The sequence below is a fragment of the Schistocerca serialis genome, chromosome 6 (genome assembly GCF_023864345.2).
Source record: "Schistocerca serialis cubense isolate TAMUIC-IGC-003099 chromosome 6, iqSchSeri2.2, whole genome shotgun sequence".
NCBI classification, from domain to species: Eukaryota; Metazoa; Arthropoda; class Insecta; order Orthoptera; family Acrididae; genus Schistocerca; species Schistocerca serialis.
Window position 1 is genome coordinate 321,719,887 of NC_064643.1, and position 22,663 is coordinate 321,742,549.

Here is a 22,663-nt window from a genome sequence, read left to right on the forward strand (position 1 = left end):
TGGTCAAAGTAAAGTGACTGGGCACTGTACAATTAGCTCTCCGAGTCTGTCAAGGAATCGGCAATTGCTATATTGTGTGGAATCGAAAAACATACCACTCCGGGCATAATATACATCCCAACATTCGGTAATACAACAGCTGTCGACACCAACCTATTATCCTTACTAATTTTTATGATACAAACAAGACACCATACGAAAATTAGTGAAGAACCGTCTAGATCGCCAAACTATGTCAGCAACTGAGGTCTACTGACTGATCCGAACATCGTTAACTGCAGCTGATGTTGCTATTCTGGAGACGGCGTAAGACTAGGCCAAAACCCGTCATTTTAAATAAAATAACCTTTGCGATCTAGACTGTTTTTAACTAATTTTACATAGGTTAAAAGAACTGGTGTTCTACGAATATGGTACCAAAACCTTTGAAACACCGTACTGTCAGGTGCTTCGGAGAAGTGACAACAGTTTCTTTCACAACGAAAACGCACCGTTGTGGAAGCATAATGGAACAACTCGTTTAGAAAATGGATATCGTGACGTGAGTTTCACTTCCCGACAAAGAACTGGGTATGTCCGCCAACTGGTTTGCTGAAGATGGACGTAGGAAAGACTCGGGCTGTTGGTGGCGGCGCGAGATGACGCGGCTGGTATGGGCTGCAGCGGGCAGCTAACGCGCCGCCGGCACGCCAGCGGAGTCGCACGTGCAGATCAGGACCCCAGAGCGAGTTCGCCTGGAAGAGGGGAAGGCAATAAGAGAGTCTTCCTGGCGGGTTGCCCACCCTGCAGGCACGTGCTGCCGGTCCGCTTGCATCGCTGCCCCCACTAGTGGCCTCGACTACAGTCTGTCTGTTCTTCCAAGTAGTTCTCCGAAATGAACTCGTAACGTGTCTATCGGCTGCTGACGTCTCCAAGTGCAGGTATATGACGGACGGAGCGCAAGTTGTAGTCGCGTGACGCTTCGCAACTTAGTATAACTCATCACCTGAGACCCTGCCAGTATCGCCGTATGCAATGCACCTGTTTTTGGTTTACGTAAGAGTCTCTGAACGGAAGTTAGGACAAAAATAAGAAATATCAGCCGATATCACAGACGTATTTTGCATCTAATGCTGGTAACCTACTTATGTCATTACAAACATTAATAGCCAAATGTAGTTGTAGTATGTTTATCAGTCCATTGTATGAGTGCCGTTATATTTTATTGTAACACTAGCTGACAAAGCCCTCGTTAGTCGGGTACTCTTTTGGCCGATTTCCTATTAGAAACGAAAAGAAAAAGAAACTCCTATGTGGAATACCGAAAAAACTCGTTTCCATCTAATCATGAAGACACCTTCGAAATTATGAAAAAGCCGTACCAAGAAATATGCAAAATATACAAATGCGTTAGTACAGTATCCAAATATTGAACCATGAATCCAGACAGTTTCTACACCCTGGGCACAGCTGCTTCGTGTCTCTTTAACGCGATTTCGTAAATGACTTCAACTCCTCTTCAGAGTTCTATAGATGGCTACCGTTTTCACCTACAACGTGTGCTCTTCGCTGTTGAAAGCTGTCAAAATCTCTGCCGGGGTCTAGAATTTCGTTAAGTTGGCTCTAACGATGTTTTACTATTAGATAATAAATATGTATTAAAACTTTATGCAAAATACGGCATTTTTTCGGGTATCTCGGTGTTTATGACGTCGTATATCATGTACTATGTCTCCTACAGCAATATATCTGCGTAGGTACATTCAGCGGCATATGTGGATACTGTCAGCGAAATATGTTGCGAACAGAGCTAGTGGCAAAGAAGTAATAAATTTAAACGTCGTGCGTTATGCTGCAGTTCTTCACGGATCTCAGGGTTTATGGCGTCGTATCTCCTGATCTATGTTCAGATAGTGATACAATTTCGTTGGTGCATTCAGCGGCATATATGGACGCGTTCTGCAAAACTTGTTGCGAATAATTATCAGAAAACAAGCGACAAATTTAAACGTCATGCATAATGAGGCTGTTTTTAAGACGAAATATCACCTAAACTATGTGCGGTACCATCATTTTATTTCGTAGGTGAATTTAGCGACGTATGTGCACGATGCCTGCGAAATTTAGTGCCAATACAGTTAAGTGGAACAGAAGTAATACATTTGAAAGTCCTCAATCATGCGGCTGTTTCTCATGCTTCTCAAATTTTTGACGCGATATCTCCTTCACTGTGATAGATAGATGATTTTACCTCTACAGCAGTCGTTGCTTGACGCCAAGTGTTTGATTGAAATCGGGCTAGTAATTTACGAGGAGATGTGGAACATACTCGCTCTCTCTATCTCTGTCTCCCTGTCTCTCTCTCTCTCTCTCTCTCTCTCTCTCTCTCTCTCTCTCTCTCTCTCACACACACACACACACACACACACACACACACACACACACACATACACACACACACACACACACACATTTTGAAAATAGAATACGTTACAGTTTTTCGCAAAGGCATATTTCATCTTGTAATAGACGCATTTCTCATCATTAACGTAATTTTCTCTTCCTTGTACATTTCCAATGACTAGCGAGAAAATTCATGTGGTTTTGTTTTCTAGCACCTTCCTTAATACACACTAACGAAAGTGATGTTGCGTCAACGGGCTCTTCCCGGAAGCCCGGAGGTTTTTTTTTTCTATGTTTTGTCGTTTTCCAAGCTTTTCTTCTGACAGCGTTTACTCAGAGAGCTTTTCGAGTTGGTCTGATGGGAAACCTAAAGTAAAATGACAACCAAAAATCGAAAATGTAAAAGAATATTCGGCTGAACGAGTTCACTAAAGGATTAAATGTGCTTCCTTTACACTTTGGACTACAATCAGAATGAATAGAACACCCTTGAATGACACAAGCTGGTATGTTTTATCAAAACACTTGCACCAGAAGCTAATGTTTGGGATAACTAAAATGGTCGACGTCGGCTTTAAGTCTGTGACCTCATGACAACTCTCCTTATTATACCTCTATGGTGGCGACCGTTGGTGTCCCCCAAACATCCATTTCTAGACTGGCTATACCATATATAGTATAACTGAAGTCATTGAAGACAGCACTTTAGAATTGCAATATGGCAGCGGGCACAAAGGTCGTATAAACAGCTGTGTGTTTATTGATGACACTGTCATAAGGAATGGGTATGCACAGATATAACAACGTTAACTTTTGAGTTTTGACGTAATAGTCAATACATGCGTCAGGTTAGTTTTTCGTACAGCATACAGAATATACAAGGAAAGGCTCATGTCTTAATGTAAACATAACTAGAAACATCATACATACTTTAGTACTGTATGTAGGTCTCAATAATTACATTACTGTTTGTCTTTTCTGAAATATTGGCTGTGTTTAAATAGTTTGTGTATTTTTAAGGAGTTTAATAAATCTAGTATTAACAGACATAGCTTAATGATGTATTTTAATTATCTTTCATCAGCTTTGGCTTTTCTTTGAACAGTATTTTCTTTACGAAAGTGATCCCATAAGTAACGCGTGTATTTGTCATTGATAACATATGTTTCTATTAATGTGAGTGTATGCGGCAGCGCTCTATCTTATTGAAAAATGATGTTGGGTGGCAAGTCTGTGATCTGAGGGTACACAGACTGCTCCAACATATCCAGATAAACTGACCCATTCACTGATTCAAAGTTTGTTCCGCAAAGAAGACGGTCCAACAATCCTGTCGTGCATTAGCCCGCACCAGACGTTTAGTTTAGGGCTATCTCGAACATGTTCAATGACAGTGTGCGGATTTTGCGAACCCCAAACATATTGCCCATTAACCCTTCCCAAGAAGCTGCCATCCGTTTCAATACGGTGCAGTTTACACGCAGAAAATTGTTGTAGGCGTGGTTTGTCGTTCGGCGTCAGATCTTGCAGAAGTTCTCTTTGGAAGCTCACATACAAGGACGCTGGTGAACTACACGAGGCAATGTTAATCGAGATACATCGAGTTGCCTAGATGCTTGAGGAATTGACTTAGGTGTACTTCTGAGAAACGTTTGTTTGATGTTCTCCAGTGTCTCTTCTGAAATTACGTAACGTGCATCGCCAGAATGTTTCAGAACACTTCCTGTTGCCTCAAACTTCCTGTACAATTCGTTAATTGTTTTGACATCAAGTGGATCTTATCTATACACACGAAGATAATTCCTTTGTACAGTAATTGGTGATTTTGTTTCTGCAAACCACACTACTGCTTGCGCGCGCTGCTGTGGAGTCGCCATTTTCACTTCATGCGAACATGCTGCAATCTAGCGACGATATTTGGCAGTTCTGTTGCGGGAATATACATTCTTTGAGACGCTCTACAATGTGGTGCATTTTTCATTGTCTTATCTATTGTGGTTTATCTCTCCTGGGCCCTTGAAATCAGGGAAGTTTGAATGGGACACCTGTATATGTTAAACTCAACTAGTACACAAGTATTTGCTTAACTGCAGTACTTGTATCACATCTGCAAACTACTAGTAAATTATCCAAATAATACAGTACACTGATGCACAGATACGCAAAGAACTCGCAAATCACCGAAATAATACAGTACTACTCTTAAGAGCCAGCTGCTGGTCGCACTATCAACTGTGATGCTTATTATCAGAGTACATCAACAGTGTGTTTTCCATCACATCAATCCCTGGTACCCTGTTGGTTACGACATAGTGATTAATGGACATCAATTTTTTGAGATAGAGAAAGAGTTTTGGTGGAGGGGCAACATCTTCTGGGGATGGCTAGCGTCAAAACAGTAATCACGTAAATGAAGCATGCAGAGCCATCAGCTATTCTGTCACTGTGACAGATGAGTTTAAATGTAGAGGTCGTCAGTCACCTTCGGACAGCAGTTTGGAAACTCTTCACAATGTCGTCAAACTCTTGCAGTTTCCCTATGTTGTAACTGTATTTTCCTTAAAATCATCCAGTGTGTGTGATGTGTTATGGTAGCAGCAGTAACAACGTGACTTATACGGTGCGAAATCTAGTTTTCTGTGAAAAGCAATGGATCAGAACATGTTAACGTCAGTTTAGAACCTGACACAGACCTCGAAGTCGTGGCGAAAAAAATGTATGGCAGTGTACAAAGCGTGTTACAGCAGAAAAAAGAGAGTGTTTCGAACAACGATACAGGGTCACAGAGAGTGTCTCTTTGACTTATAGTATAGTTTGTGGGATACAGTCATCCTCCTACAGTACAGGTACTGCAACTTTACACTGGTCCATGCAATGAATCAGTAGCTGTATATTTAACAGATTCACCACATGTGCTCGATGCCAGCAAGGAGACGGTCTTTGTTTTCCATATTTTAGGGGAGAGGGATGCAGTAAAAATCTTATTGCATTCTCTATCGAATAAAGTTAGTGGAGTTGTTGTGGTTTGTAATTTTTCTCTGTTGGATAGTCCTGACTAATGAAGATAGCATGCTGGGCTGATAGATGTGAATGGGCGCTGAAGGTCGCGGATCTGTTTCAGGTTGCGGTACTTGTATGTAGTTTGAGGATGCACCACAATGCAGTAGCAAAATACTCGTCCTTCCCCCATTTCCCATACTCTCTTTTATACTCCCTCGTGTTGCAAGAGCAGGCTTCGTTTTTCGCTGACTTTACACATCGTACCTGTTGTCGGAGCTACGACCACATGTTCCCATTTCCACCAAAAGGTCAAAACATGGCCCTGTCGCACTAACTCGGGTAACTCTGTTTCTACCCGGATTTCAGACGGTGGTATATACTTCTCTCTCAGACTTCAGCTCAGTTCCTGCTTAAATTGGAATGATGACAAGCGCAAAGCTGCAGAAATCGCAGCAGTTGCATGAGGCACAGAGACTATCTAAAATTTTACTGCAGCTGATAGGTTCGTAAAAGGTGACTCGTTTCAGGATGTGAGAGTGCGAGAAATATGATTCACTAGTGGCTGTAATCATTGAAGGAATTCTCCATAGGGTCCAATGAAGGTATGTAGTTGAATGGAAAGTCTTGATACCAAATCCCAGACCTCATTTCTACTGGAGAGGATAACACTAGAGATCTGATGAGGTTGTGTACATTTATTATAACCTCAATCAGCACACCATCTACTGTTTGTGATCCTTCTCAATCAACCTTCACCTATTACCCAGTGGCATTGAGACAGAATGCGTTACAAATACAGGAGAAACATCTACTGGAAGCATGAGGGAGTTCAAATACTGGTTTCATACCATATTCCTTACCTCAATCACTTTCTAAATTCAGTGATTTTATTACTAGGTTGCATCGCCAGCTATGTGTAACCACACTGTTGGTTTCTTAAAAAGACACTCCAGCGATCACCATCTGCATTCAGTGTCACAGTATTTGTCTGGAAAAACCACTCCTTTTGGGAGGATTGGCATGCCTCGATTTATAAAGCTGGTATAACCATTACCATGGATATTTGTGTGTACCTGTAGAACCAAGACGCTTGCGATAGTAATATGGTCTTTGCGATCGTGTTTTTATAACGTATGGCGGCTGGTAAGACATTTATGCCTCTCTTTCCAAGACATAGTGATACCACTATCAAGAAAAACTTATGAGACGTGAACATCCATTGCTGATTTTCGGTCAGTATTATTTCGTATTGCTGGCAATCTGTTATTGGACAAGTATTACACTTAGTAGTAGGGGATGCATGATAGTTTCACCTTGAGTATCAGGCTTATACAGTATGTGTGTGTTCTGACATGTACAAAGGAAATGACTGTATCCCATTGAGACCACGATCGTGTCATTTAATTGTAAGTGAATTGATAAAATATATATGTGACTGGTTTCCTAGGATGATTCTGTCTGTGATGGTGACCTGCAGCGGGAATGATTCACGTTTCCAACTAACTGTAGGAGCTGTCCAAATGAAGAGGCCCGTTGGGATGCAGGAGTGTATCTGACTTAACCGTGTCGTCCTCTAGACAGCCGAATAGCGAACTAAAACTTAGTTCAGTTGTTCAAATGTGTGAGAATTCCTAAGGTACCAAACTGCTGAGGTCATTGGTCCCTAGACTTACACACTACTCAATGTAACTTAAACTTATTTAATCTAAAAGCAACAGACACACTCATGCCCAAGGGAGGAGTCGAACCGCCAGTGGGAGGGGCTGCGCTATCCATGACATAGCACCTCAAACCGCGCGGCCACTATGCACGGCAGTATATACTTAGTATGTGTGTGGAAATTTGAGAAGATTCAATATGGACGAGTGTTTGCCCTCGACCATTATTCCCTCCAATATAATTTGTCCGAGTGACTGTTTGAGCATATTTACCACCTTTATTTGGTTGAGAGAACATCGATTGTAGTGTGTGCATCTAGCAGGTGAAAGACAGGGGAAGAAACGTTTGCTGGTTCTCTAGATATGAGAAACACCTTAGGTGACTATGTAAATTATGAGGATGATTTCCAATCTGCTATAACACTGACATTGCTATTCGCAAGTGGAAATATCAGTTTTCTCTATTTTCTTCGAGTTTTCACATAAAGTTCTGTGCAGGCGAGAGAAGTTTCTAGATGTACACTGGTTTATAGCACGCTCCACCTCGCTAAGGTTTTGGGTTCCTAGAAAAATAATTTTCAGTCTGTATCTTCGGAATTATACTGTGCAAACCATCGGTAGCATACTGCTATATACTTGATATCGAGAAGTATCGCGAAATTGATATAATTTTCTGAGAAAACATGTGAAAATACCTGTGTTCTTGTAATCCCATAGTCTGGAGATTGGTATAGACACAAGCAAGCAGTTCAGGACCAGAAACGGTGACACCTTTTTGCGAGGTGGACCGACCCAGCCTTTGTACAACAGTTCAGAGAGTGACTTTGGTCTGCTGAGGGCACTCTGGTCACTCGTCAGAAGCTGTTGTGACTTGTGACTGAAGGTTGTGGGAAAATGTCTAGTGCTGTAAGAAGTACATATAGTGCTGTCTGTATTCACAATGGACGTACGAGTGTCTGACGGTCGATAGCTATATGGACGAAGCAAAAGGGGCTACTTTGTATGGCACAGGATACAAATTGTATGTTTACTACATCGACATGGTAAGTGGTGATACATTGCCGGTTGGAGATCGGTTTCACACTCTAACATTCAAGCTTCTGTTCTCAGTGGCAGAGCAGTGCAATTGAGTCCTGTGGTGAATGTGCTTATGCTGTCTGACGGTCAATATCTGTATGAATGATGCAATTGGGGCGATTTCATATGTCACAGGGCACGAATTGTACGTTTACTACATCGACAAGGTATGTGGTGAAATTTTGTCACGTTGGAGATCTTTTTGACACTCTAATGTTCAAGCTTCTGTTTTCAGCAGCAAAGCACTGTAATTAAGTTTCTTTTTGTATTTGACGATCTGTAGGCCACTTTTGCATGGTTTAACTGTCAGTGCAATACGGCGATATGTGCTAACTTGTTTTGCTGCTGAATGTTTCATTTGCAGAAAGAAAAAGGTGGACAGTGTTTCGACACCAGCAGCATCAGTAATTTGGCTGGTAAATTCAGTAAGAGCCGATCATAATGCTCCATTCACTTATAAGATATCCATTGTACCAGGGCATGGGAGCTTCTATATAGTGGTGAGAACGTTTGCATTTCAGAGATGTTTGTGGAAAGCAGCACTTAATGATATCCTGGAAGGGTAAAAGATGATGGATGGGTTGTACTTGTATGTAGGTGTCAGTCACAGTAAACAAGTGTGTGGCTGGAGGCGTCTCTTACGGCCCATTAGGACTGCTAGAAACAATGCATGCTGTGCTATTCTGGGAAGCACTGGAGCAGATTTCTATAGTGTGACTTGTGACGTCAGTATAGCATTGAGAACCTTTTAGCTGAGTCTGCGAGGATGAGTAGCCGAGCAATTAGGTCTTCAATGGAATGCAGGTAGAGTGACATCACACCAGCAACGGTGAACACATGTGCGTCCTGAGGGTGACTTGGCTCTCATTTACATTGACATGTCATGTCAGTATAACAACCATATACCCAAAATTAGATGCAACTTTCAACTGTTTGCTGTAGGCAGCAGTGGTGTTAGAGTAATGGCTGGCGCTATGGCGCTGGCTTACATCCGGCTGGCAAAGCACCTGTGCAGTGTCAGCATGTGCACGCATTGGAACAGTTTGCTGATACGTCACAGTTGACAATAGTTCGAAAACATGTTTTACGTGCACTGAGTGTTCGTGCACTACATTATTTTCGGTTGCTTAAGTGTTGTGAGCATGTTGGCAGATAGCTGTATACGCATTGTTTATGTGACTGATGGGTAGTCTGCAGGTCTGTAAGCTATGTACTACGTTATCTGGACAGTTTAGGATTAGTGAGCATGTCTGCAGAGCGTTTTACATATGTTATTTTGATGACTTACGAGTTGTTTGCGTGTCTGCACATCAGTGAACTGCATTATTTCAGTAATTTACGAGTTGTTTGCGTGTTTTTGCATCAGTTTACTGCATTATGTAGATGAATTACGAATAGTCTGGAAGTCTGTAGGCTATGTATTGTGACCCCAAATGTGCCAGAGTGAGTGCTTTGTATCAGTGTAATAAAAAACTACATGAAATCCATACCTAAGTAAATTGTTCCAAAATAAATAAAGTACAGTCCTTCTTCTCTCCAACAGCGCAGAACAGCCTGAGTCCTTTTCCTGCCATTTCCCTCACCCCAGACCACCATGGGACCACAGAGCCCTCTGTTGGCAGTACTGTGGACTATGTCACTTGGACTCCAGACCTCATGGTGAACACGCTGGATAGAGCTACTGCCTCAAATTGTTTAAACATGCACTGCATGCAAAATAAGGACATATACCCACCCCATTCAGTAGCCAAGCACAGGCAGAGTCCTTTTCCTACCAATTCCTAGGAAGTGGTGGCGGTCAGATCACTTATGTTAGTGGAGGTAGCCCAAGTGAGCTATTTTCCTGCGATTTTCTTAGGTTAGTGTAGGTAGCAATGGTGTGTTGCATTGTCCTACTGGAATTTGTACTTACCACCACTTTCTGTGGGATGGGATGGGATGGTGGGAGGGGAGGGTGTTAGGTTAGTGGAGGTAGCCCAATAGACCTATCTTCTCTCCATTTTCTAAGTTTAGTGGAGGTAGCTGTCGTGTGTTCTATTTTACAGCAAGAATTTTAACTTCCTGCCATTTCCTGGGGGAGGGGATGTAGAAGAGTGGGATTTGAGGGGGTAAGGTTGGGGGAGGTAGCCCAATTAACCTATCTTCAAGCCAAAATTTGAACTTTACACCATGACGTCCTGTGATTTTGCCATACCTATCATTGCCATCTTCTATTCACCATCTTGAATAAACTTGGCAACAATGGATACTGGGGCCATAAGAACTTTGTCCCACTATTGTCCTTAATTCTGATCTTAAATTTGTCCCTTATCTCGTAAATGCTCGATTCTTAAAATGTAGGAAACATTTTGAAAAATATTGTTATTCCCTGCACCATGTAAATATTTAAAATTTAAAAGGTGATAACTACACTAGTTACAGTTGTTGGTGGAACCATTCTTAGATCTGTGAACAAGCACGAGATACAGGAAGTTGCCTTGGGAAAACATTGTTTTCAGAGTAATGTTCCAACTTAAAATTTTCGAAGGGAAAATGTAAACGCAACGGTAATTACGTGCCACTCACAATTAAAATGTCTTCATATAACACACGAAAGCAGGATCAGATATAAATAATTACGATGAGAATGTGATCTACACGCAAACATACAGACGAAAAATTATAAAGAAGCGGAAGAAAAACTGGATTACCAGTAATAAACGTATCATGCAATAACTTGCAGTAATAAAAAATCACTTTAAATGAAAAATTTGTTTGTGGCAGCACAACAGTAATGAGACTAGTTCTACACATGTGGGAATAAACGAATCAAACAAATACATAATAAACAGTAAAACATCAAGTTCATAGTTAAAAGCTGCGACATTATTCAAAATGAGGAAAATGAGATCACTAATGAAATGGCAGTGTTATGTAAAACATTAAAAGGTAATCGTTACACCACGTAATTTGTTCATAGCAAAATAAAATGCTTGTGGGTCCAGCAGGACTAGCTTAACTGTTATCTATTCACAGGTATAAGATAGACTAAGGCTTCATGCACTTGCGCGAGCCGAGGCAAAAGTTGGTAGAATACCATGACGGGCTGTGCAAGTGTAACAGTTACATATATCGACTAATAAAACGAATAAAAACTAAAATAATTACATTTGCGTGTACACAGAAAAATGCATGATAAAAGTACTTGACGAATACATCTAATTACGTAAAAACACAAAAAACAGGAATTCACATAATTAGCAGTTACAAGAAAATTACAAGTAGTATGCTACACAGCAATACGGCATGTTACTGCAACATGTTAAAAGATCATTATACTGCCGGCATATCTTACAACAAAATAAAATTAACAACTACAGCAACAAGGCAGGTGTTACATACGAGATACCACCTAAAGTGATTTGAAGGCAGTCCGGTTTATAGTCGAAACATGCTGACATTCTTACCATGAGTGATAAATTTTTACCTTTGTATTTATATTGTCCGTTCAAACATTTAAACTTGTCATTACTGTGTAAAGAAATTTATCCTAAGACGACTTCCTGCTTTTTGTGCTTGTTCGTCGGTCTGGTGATGACTGTATTGTCTACGAAAACTGGTGTAGTAACCGTATATTAATTTTTATATTTCTACGCGATCTGGACAATTAAAAGATTTTTAAATAAAGATTTTCTAAACTTTAGTAAATACGTAGGATCACATTCTCCTTCCGTGAAGTTTTCAGACATAACTCACTTAAGATGCACCTCAGTACTTTCATCTTTTCTTAGTTTATTCTCGTTCCATAGTTTGTGATCAGTAGAATATTCATTCCACTCACCAGACGTAATTTCTCCTCACTTCCAGAAGGAATCGCAATGTTATCAGCGAATCTTTAATTGACATCCTCTTATACTGAATTTTTAGCCCACTGTTGAAACTTTCTTTTAATTATTTCTATACTTATTCGATATAATAGCTCATGAACTTTTTCTTCGAGCGATTTTCTCTTGGTCCTTCATTTATCATTGGTAAATTGATATACTGCACTACAGGCAAAATATTGTAAATCAGGCTCTAGTCATGAGAGTTAGGAGTCTTACCTCATCGTGGTGATACCAGAAGATGAACGCAGGCGGTTCAGGCGAATACCTGATGGTACACGTGAGGTTTATGGTGCTGCCCTTATTCACGTACAGATCTGGACCGCCGAGGATGGTCGCAGTGGGAACTGGAAAAGATAAATACAACCTTCAGGCTTCTGTTAGGTAAAGCTTCCGAGCTAATGAGAGGAAACTTTGGAGAGAGTCACGGCGCTCAAAAGATAAAATTTCAGAATGTGATCAAAATTAATTCTTCATTACATATGTGAAGAACTCCATTACTCTTTTCGACACATTTTTTTATTTGCGTACGTCGCAAATTTTAGATTGCGCTAGTAATACTCCTTGAAGCTAAAATAGACTGAATAAACATAAGAAGTTCAACCTTGCGGTAAGTAAAATATAAAAAGAATAGAAAGTGTCAGAGAACTTGCCGTATGATTATCGTTACATGGTGTACTCTAAATGACTGAGTCATTAAAACTCTTGTGGGTTCTATGATGCTGCTATTACAGAAAGAAACAAACATGCATTCGATAAAGGCACCACTGTATGCAAAATTACACAGTAAAATTATCGTGTAAAAACAGAAACGCAACAAAAATGTTAGTACTTTAATTTAACAAGTTGAAAAGGGTTCAATAACTAATAATGATAAAATATGGTGAGAGTATTTGGGACGAAAAAACAATTATTCCAATGAGCTAGCTGATAGTTTATAATGGAAAGGTGCACATCAAGACAATACGAAATAATTTATCAAACAAAATACAATAAATATTTTTAAATAGATTCGTTATTTGGTGATGTGCACCATTCCGTTACCAGTTAGTGTCCTGTTCATTTCAACAATACTATTATCTTCTCACATACACTCCCCGAATTTCATTAGTATTAGCTATGGAGCTCCTTCACTTCCTGTAAGTCAAACCGTCACCATTGGTTTAGTTATTTTACCGTTTTTACACGATAATTTAATTTTGTAATTGTGTGTAACGCGGTGCCCAGTAGCAGACGTACGTTTCTCACAATCTTTTACATCTACATCTACATCTACATCTATACTCCGCGAGCCACCTTACGGTGTGTGGCGGAGGGTACTTTTTGTACCACTATCTGATCCCCCCTTCCCTGTTCCATTCACGAATTGTGCGTGGGAAGAACGACTGCTTGTAAGTCTCCGTATTTGCTCTAATTTCTCGGATCTTTTCGTTGTGATCATTACGCGAGATATATGTGGGCGGTAGTAATATGTTGCCCATGTCTTCCCGGAATGTGCTCTCTCGTAATTTCGATAATAAACCTCTCCGTATTGCGTAACGCCTTTCTTGAAGTGTCCGCCACTGGAGCTTGTTCAGCATCTCCGTAACGCTCTCGCGCTGACTAAATGTCCCCATGACGAATCGCGCTGCTTTTCGCTGGATCATGTCTATCTCTTCTATTAATCCAACCTGGTAAGGGTCCCATACTGATGAGCAATACTCAAGAATCGGACGAACAAGCGTTTTGTAAGCTACTTCTTTCGTCGATGAGTCACATTTTCTTAGAATTCTTCCTATGAATCTCAACCTGGCGCCTGCTTTTCCCACTATTTGTTTTATGTGATCATTCCACTTCAGATCGCTCCGGATAGTAACTCCTAAGTATTTTACGGTCGTTACCGCTTCCAATGATTTACCACCTATGGCATAATCGTACTGGAATGGATTTCTGCCCCTATGTATGCGCATTATATTACATTTATCTACGTTTAGGGAAAGCTGCCAGCTGTCGCACCATGCATTAATCCTCTGCAGGTCCTCCTGGAGTACGTACGAGTCTTCTGATGTTGCTACTTTCTTGTAGACAACCGTGTCATCTGCAAATAGCCTCACGGAGCTACCGATGTTGTCAACTAAGTCATTTATGTATATTGTAAACAATAAAGGTCCTATCACGCTTCCCTGCGGTACTCCCGAAATTACCTCTACATCTGCAGATTTTGAACCGTTAAGAATGACATGTTGTGTTCTTTCTTCTAGGAAATCCTGAATCCAATCACAAACCTGGTCCGATATTCCGTAAGCTCGTATTTTTTTCACTAAACGTAAGTGCGGAACCGTATCAAATGCCTTCCTGAAGTCCAGGAATACGGCATCAATCTGCTCGCCAGTGTCTACGGCACTGTGAATTTCTTGGGCAAATAGGGCGAGCTGAGTTTCACATGATCTCTGTTTGCGGAATCCATGTTGGTTATGATGAAGGAGATTTGTATTATCTAAGAACGTCATAATACGAGAACACAAAACATGTTCCATTATTCTACAACAGATTGACGTAAGCGAAATAGGCCTATAATTATTCGCATCTGATTTATGACCCTTCTTGAAAATGGGAACGACCTGCGCTTTCTTCCAGTCGCTAGGTACTTTACGTTCTTCCAGCGATCTACGATAAATTGCTGATAGAAAGGGGGCAAGTTCTTTAGCATAATCACTGTAGAATCTTAAGGGTATCTCGTCTGGTCCGGATGCTTTTCCGCTACTAAGTGATAGTAGTTGTTTTTCAATTCCGATATCGTTTATTTCAATATTTTCCATTTTGGCGTCCGTGCGACGGCTGAAGTCAGGGACCGTGTTACGATTTTCCGCAGTGAAACAGTTTCGGAACACTGAATTCAGTATTTCTGCCTTTCTTCGGTCGTCCTCTGTTTCGGTGCCATCGTGGTCAACGAGTGACTGAATAGGGGATTTAGATCCGCTTACCGATTTTACATATGACCAAAACTTTTTAGGGTTCTTGTTTAGACTGTTTGCCAATGTTTTATGTTCGAATTCGTTGAATGCTTCTCTCATTGCTCTCTTTACGCTCTTTTTCGCTTCGTTCAGCTTTTCCTTATCAGCTATGATTCGACTACTCTTAAACCTATGATGAAGCTTTCTTTGTTTCCGTAGTACCTTTCGTACATGATTGTTATACCACGGTGGATCTTTCCCCTCGCTTTGGACCTTAGTCGGTACGAACTTATCTAAGGCGTACTGGACGATGTTTCTGAATTTTTTCCATTTTTGTTCCACATCCTCTTCCTCAGAAATGAACGTTTGATGGTGGTCACTCAGATATTCTGCGATTTGTGCCCTATCACTCTTGTTAAGCAAATATATTTTCCTTCCTTTCTTGGCATTTCTTATTACACTTGTAGTCATTGATGCAACCACTGACTTATGATCACTGATACCCTCTTCTACATTCACGGAGTCGAAAAGTTCCGGTCTATTTGTTGCTATGAGGTCTAAAACGTTAGCTTCACGAGTTGGTTCTCTAACTATCTGCTCGAAGTAATTCTCGGACAAGGCAGTCAGGATAATGTCACAAGAGTCTCTGTCCCTGGCTCCAGTTCTGATTGTGTGACTATCCCATTCTATACCTGGTAGATTGAAGTCTCCCCCTATTACAATAGTATGATCACGAAACTTCTTCACGACGTTCTGCAGGTTCTCTCTGAGGCGCTCAACTACTACGGTTGCTGATGTAGGTGGTCTATAGAAGCATCCGACTATCATATCTGACCCATCTTTGATACTTAACTTAACCCAGATTATTTCACATTCGCATTCGCTAATAACTTCACTGGATATTATTGAATTCTTTACTGCTATAAATACTCCTCCACCATTGGCGTTTATCCTATCCTTGCGGTATATATTCCATTCTGTGTCTAGGATTTCGTTACTGTTCACTTCCGGTTTTAACCAACTTTCCGTTCCTAATACTATATGCGCACTATTTCCTTCAATAAGAGATACTAGTTCAGGAACCTTGCCCTGGATACTCCTGCAGTTTACCAATATTACGTTAACTTTTCCTGTTTTTGGTCTCTGAGGACGGACGTTCTTTATCAACGATGATAATGTCCTCTCTAGTAAGCCGTTAGGTATTTTATCGTTTCGCCCAAGGGGGGGTCCCTCTAACCTAAAAAACCCCCGTGTGCACGCCACACGTACTCTGCTACCCTAGTAGCTGCTTCCGGTGTGTAGTGCACGCCTGACCTGTCTAGGGGGGCCCTCCAGTTCTCCACCCAATAACGGAGGTCGATGAATTTGCAACCATCATAGTCGCAGAGTCGTCTGAGCCTCTGGTTTAGACCTTCCACACGGCTCCAAACCAGAGGACCGCGATCGACTCTGGGCACTATGCTGCAGATATTAAGCTCAGCTTGCACTCCGCGTGCGATGCTGGTTGTCTTCACCAAATCAGCCAGCCGCCGGAAGGAACCAAGGATGGCCTCAGAACCCAAGCGGCAGGCGTCATTCGTTCCGACATGTGCTACTATCTGCAGCCGGTCACACCCAGTGCGTTCAATAGCTGCCGGAAGGGCCTCCTCCACATTACGGACGAGACCCCCCCGGCAAGCACACCGAGTGCACACTGGCATTCTTCCCCGACCTACCCGCTTTTAATAACAACGTCACAGAACACACTATAGTTTTAATGATAAAGTGCTTGGCTGCATATCACGTGAGGAGCTGCAAGGCAACGATAGTTGTATGATATGTTCTATGACACTTTCCTATCTTTCAAAATCGTGCTTGCCGTAAGTAGGTAGGACCTTTTATTAATAATGTATATTTCTTCTCTCCGTTTTAGCTCTCAATTTAATTACTAGCACAACCAAAACCGGTGACAGCATTCCCTTAATCTGCAATCTAGGTGCATAAAAAATCTTATACTGAAAACTAAGGTCGCTTTTCAACATATTTCACCATTTCAAGGCGTATAATAATTACTGTTGTTTAATGAAACCTAGTCTAATTACCAACAACGCTGCAATATTGATAATTCAAATTAATGGCTTTTACATTACTTCGTTTGTACACGGTCAGATGACTTAACATTCAAAAACAATGACCAAGATAATACACAAGTGAGCATCAAAATGTTTCTCAGTAAGTAACACCTGACAAACTTAAAAAGACATGAAGTATTGAGATGTAGAAGTTTAAGAACAAAGGCGTCGCAGCTCAATCGAAGTGTGTATTTTATTTTATACAGTTATGATATTAGCAGTCAAAGTGATTTCTCTGGTTATCCCTGCCTACTACTGGGTGAATGCCCAACCAGATTTCTCCTGCATTGCTACCCCGTCTACTGTTGGATGAATTCCACATCTATACTCATATTTTTCCAAGCGACGCATCCCTCAGCCACACGTATACGTACCCACAACATATATGCATGTTTGCTAGTGTCATCTGCCAGCTGCCTATCACGTCGATTTTTGTGTTTTTTTATGTTTTGAAATCCAGTAGATACCTTTATACAGTCACCTTGACTCTAATCTATTCTTCGATACTATAAAAAGTGGAAGGGAAAAAATATAAAAATTGTCAACCTCTGAAATTTCTAACTCTCGTAGGTTTACTTCACGATGTAAAGACACCATCAAATATATCATTTTTCTAACGCTATTCGTTATGTAGACGATGTAGTCACAGACATGTGGAAAGGCACGATCTTCTTCTTACTACAGAAAAAAAAGCGTCAGAGACCAGAAAAGCAGTGTGCTACCTTATATGATGTGTTCATAAGAACATTACAAAACGAATAGCAGGAAGGAAGAGAAAGAAACCATTGTTATTTTCTTACAACGGTGACAGTATAAAATTTAACTGTTAGGTCTTTTGAATTCAAGACGTAATTGAAAGAAAGTATTTTAAACACCTCCGATAATCCCTGTTATCCGGACACAAATTTGGTAAAATTTCAGATACTTTCATATACATTTTAATCTGCTTTATACACACAACAGACACACATACAGTCACACTCACGCATATACAATCACACACACATACATACACACACAATGTTAAGACTACGTGTTCAGTAGTGTGTTGGTCCGCCTTTGTTATTCTGCCTGCTTAGCATGGATTCGACATGACCTTGTCATGTCTCCGTAGGTATGTGGCCCCAGACGTCTACGCATGAGTCACGCATTCCCGTAAATGAGGGACTGTGGTGGTGCATGGGCGCGGAACTGGTGCCCGACATCGTCCATTGTTTTCCGACAAGTTGAATTCGATACCAGGCTATTTCTGACAGCTCTTTAGTGTGGTGCTGTTCATCTATTATCATCTCACATTATTAAATTACAATGTGTCTCTGCTACAGATCTGAATGTGCTTCTGAAATATGTTAGTAACATTCGAGCGTAATTAATTGTATACATAGGACAGAATTACTGCGTTTCAGATGTTCCGTCATAATAGTTGAATGGGAATTAGGTTTCTACATTCACAACTCTGACAACATAACTAAAATCCCCCTGCGCTCTGAAATACAATGTTTCTTTCTTTGCACTTACACTATTCACATTTACTCTGATGAAGATGCCTAAGGAAATGAACAGTACTATCAAAGAAGATATATTCGGTACGCTATGTACAACTTTTATTATTGGAAAACATTAAAAATCATTATCTTTTATCTTCACTTGTTCTTTGGGAGTCACAGTGCTTGTTCGGGAGACAGAGAACAACACTCTTGTGTATAAACGGGTCAGAAGAAATGAGTGCTTACATTGAGCCTTTCCTGATCATATTACTAGCAAAGAAGTAGAAATACAGCTCCGCTGGTAACTTCGATGCTGTTCTATTTTCACTCGGGGGTTACACGAAAACCGAATACGTTTCGACATCATTTATTATTATTGCTTTTATTTGGCCTGTAGAAAGAAAAAAAGCGGCTCATTTGTCAAGTATCTTAGTTGGCATGCAGAGCCGGTAAAGGCAATGAATATTCATGCTAGAGCGTCGCGCTCGGAAATGGTATTTTTGCGCGGCTCAGTAAAAGTTGTCCCGTCCTCAAAGCCACACAATGTAAATAAAATGGCAAAGGAAGGCAACCAGACCTCTGACTTTCTACAAGATTCTAAATAAAGAGCTTCGGCAGATACGCTAACGGAACAAAAGAGAAAATGCTGTAAATTTCATGATTAGTGCTTCAGTTATAGATGATCGATCAGTATAGCTTCGGTAAAGGAGCTACCACATATTTGTATAACGTGCACAATGTCTGCCAGACATCGTAACGTTTTTTCTGCTGGTTGATGAGGGTGAATGACCGCCAGGTTTCCTCAACCAGAGTGGGCTGTGTTGGTGTGGTCGGAGGTGCTACAAAATACGATAACCTGTAGTTATAGAAAGTTCTTAAAATTGTCGTGTCTGTCCGTTCGTCTGTTTGAACAAACTTCTCCGAAACTAGTACACGAATTTTCATGGGATTTTCCTATGTAACTTGAGCATGGCTTCAGGTATCGGTTTAGTTCTTCAAAATTGGATCATGGAAAAATGAGATATAGTGATTTTAAGTTTTACTAAAACCGTCGGGAGTACTAGAGAAATTTTCGTGAGGTTATCGCAGTGAACTTGTGTATACAGAATGAGATTTTCACTCTGCAGCGGAGTGTGCGCTGATATGACACTTTCTGGAAGATTAAAACTTTGTGCCAGACCGAGATTCGAACTCGGGACCTTTGCCTTTCCCGGGCAACTGCTCTACCATCTAAGCTACCCAAGCACGATTCACGCCCCGTCCTCATCGCTTTACTTCTACCAGTACGTCATCTCTTACCTTCCAAACCTTACAGAAGCTCTCCTACGAAACTTGCAGAACTAGCACTCCTGAAAGAAAGGATATTGCGGAGACATGGCTTAGCCACAGCCTGGGGGATGTTTCCAGAATGTGATATTCACTCTGCAGCCGAGTGTGCGCTGATGTGAAACTTCTTGGCAGATTAAAACTGTGTGCCGGACCGAGACTCGAGCTCGGGACCTTTGCCTTTCGCGGGCAACTGTTCTACCATCTGAGCTATCCAAGCACGACTCAAGTCCCGTCCTCACAGCTGTCTCATTCCGGAAACATCCCCTAGGCTGTGGCTAATCCATGTCTCCGCAATATCCTTTCTTTCAGGAGTGCTAGTTCTGCAAGGTTCGCAGGAGAGCTTTTGTAATGTTTGGAAGGCAGGAGACGAGGCACTGGCGGAAGTAAAGCTTTGAGGACGGGGCGTGGGTCGTGCTTGGGTAGCTCAGTTGGTAGAGCACTTGCCAGCGAAATGCAAAGGTCCCGAGTTCGAGTCTCGGTCCGGCACACAGTTTTAATCTGCCAGGAAGTTTCAATTTGTGTGTAGATTGGGTCGCCATACAGGCTTCTTTTCATCAACGTCGGATTACGGAAAGAAAAGGCATCGTAGTTTAAATATTTATCTAAAACCTCATATCTGTTTGAACACCTTAATCTTTTTCATAGAGTTTCAACAGGTAACTTGAGCATAGCTTGAGGCACAGTATAAGCTTCATTTCATCAAAGTTTGGAGCACGATAAAAAAGATATCGTAACTGAAAGTATTAACCATAACAATATTATAAATGCGAAAGTAGCTCTGTCTGTTACGTTTTCACAAGTAGCCCGCTGAGCCGTCACTCAGCTGCAGAATCTAAGTTAGACAGTTTCGGGTATTGCAAGTAAATCAGACTGTATATTCTGGAGTGATACGAATTGCATCCGCTGTATCATTGTGACTTGAGAGACTGACTACTTTCGCTCACTCTGTTTCACAGCTCATACTTCTGTTCGATAATGTACGAACAAAGCTTTCATGGCAGGAAAACGTAGCCAATTGCTTCTCTGGAGTGCACGATTTTCCTACATATAGTCTGTCAAATTAACTCTGACATTTAGTTGCAACATGCTCCACGGCCGTGATAAAATTCATGAAAGATAAGAGTTTCGTGCATCGCTTGACAGTGATTTACAATATATATTTTGTTTGTGAACTATGACGTTTCGGCTTTGTACACATTTTCAAGCATTTCATACGGATCAGAAGGAAAATGTAATTAGAACGCAAATTTTTTATAGCAGTCAGACTAAAGCCAGAAAAGGGAGAGCTCTTACAGTGTTTACCCTACTATCATTCGTGGGAAGTCCTTGATTTGGTTGAGAATGCTGGAGAGACAGAATGTCGTAGTACACAACACAATAAACTACAAAGCAATAACAGGTAATGCTTTAAAATTGTTTCGTGTAAGCTGTCTTCGTGCATAACTGTCACCCTGCAACCACTGTTTATTCTTCCTAGATTCCAACCCGAAAGGCCTGACAGGAGTTTGCTCTTCTTCCTCTTTGACTTCATACGATAATGTTTTAATAAAATACGAAATCATGTTCACTTCTGTATTCCTAATGATATTATTTCTGTTTGTCTTATATGCAGAATTATGTAGATAATTTAAAGCATTTGCTACTGAAACCAACATCGTTAATGGAATCCTTCTCGCAGGATCTGGAGGAAAATAAATAAACAGAGAAATCACATATTTAGTAGTCAACAGTTGTCCTCATGACACCTTTAAGTAAATATGGAAATGTCTACTCTTGTAAACAAGTACTTTATCTTACTAACAGGAGACAGCTTGTGTGCTTGTGTGTGAGTGTTCAAATGGTTCAAATGGCTCTGAGCACTATGCGACTCAACTGCTGAGGTCATCAGTCGCCTAGAACTTAGAACTAATTAAACCTAAGGACAGCACACAACACCCAGCCATCACGAGGCAGAGAAAATCCCTGACCCCGCCGGGAATGTGTGAGTGTGTGTGTGTGTGTGTGTGTGTGTGTGTGTGTGTGTGTGTGTGTGTGTGTGAGTGTGTGTGTGAGTGTGTGTGTGTGTGTGTGTGTAAGATTCTGATATCGGTACCAAGTACTCATAAAATAGAACAGGGATTTTTAGGTCGTAAAAAACTATGTTTTAGGCACCTAAAATAGGCTACTTCAGTAGTTCATTTAGGCTATATAAAACCTAAAATAGACTCTAATAAAAATGATGCAGATAAAATAAAAATAAATTAAAATACACAGTGTTGACATTATGAACATCTTATTAGACATTAAAACAAGGAGAATGAATATTTACACAGTTAGAGAGCACAGCAACCTACAACATTAATTTTGAACATAGCTCCAAATATTTTTGAGTTTCTGCAAGATAAAGATCTCCGTAAAAAAGATGTGACAGTGGTTTAATTAATACATTCGTAGTTTCACATATTCTGACCATAGTTGGCTTCACAATAAATAACCAAAATCTTTTCTAGGTTTCCTAGTGAAAACCTGTGGCGCTTGTCAGTCAGAATCAATTAATACGCTGAAAGTGAACGTTGTACATCAACAGATGTGACAGGGGTGTACATCATTTTCGCACATGTTGGACAGGAATGCTGCAGTCAGGAGTGCTGGATTTTCCACTAAGTATGTCGACAGCTGCACACAACTCCTTCAGGCCAGTGTTCTGCAAAACCGTTTGCATTTTTCCCCATACTTTTGCCCCTACTTCACCTGGCGCTTCATTAATTTTCATTTTGACTTCTTCAAGCAAAGAAACATTGTCGTAGATAGGTCTCCCTTAGCCTTCTAACTGTGAAATTATTC

General features: G+C 40.8%; 1 protein-coding gene across 1 annotated transcript in view; it reads right to left on the bottom strand.

Annotated features, from left to right (window-relative positions):
* Positions 1–22,663, bottom strand: part of LOC126484849 (zwei Ig domain protein zig-8-like) — a gene marked incomplete at its 3' end in the record, with an annotated part of 165,521 nt that overhangs the window by 42,451 nt on the left and 100,407 nt on the right. Inside the window, exon 3 of the mRNA XM_050108445.1 lies at positions 12,200–12,327. Coding sequence (XP_049964402.1) covers positions 12,200–12,327 — 128 coding nt within the window. The remainder of the gene's footprint in view (positions 1–12,199; positions 12,328–22,663) is intronic.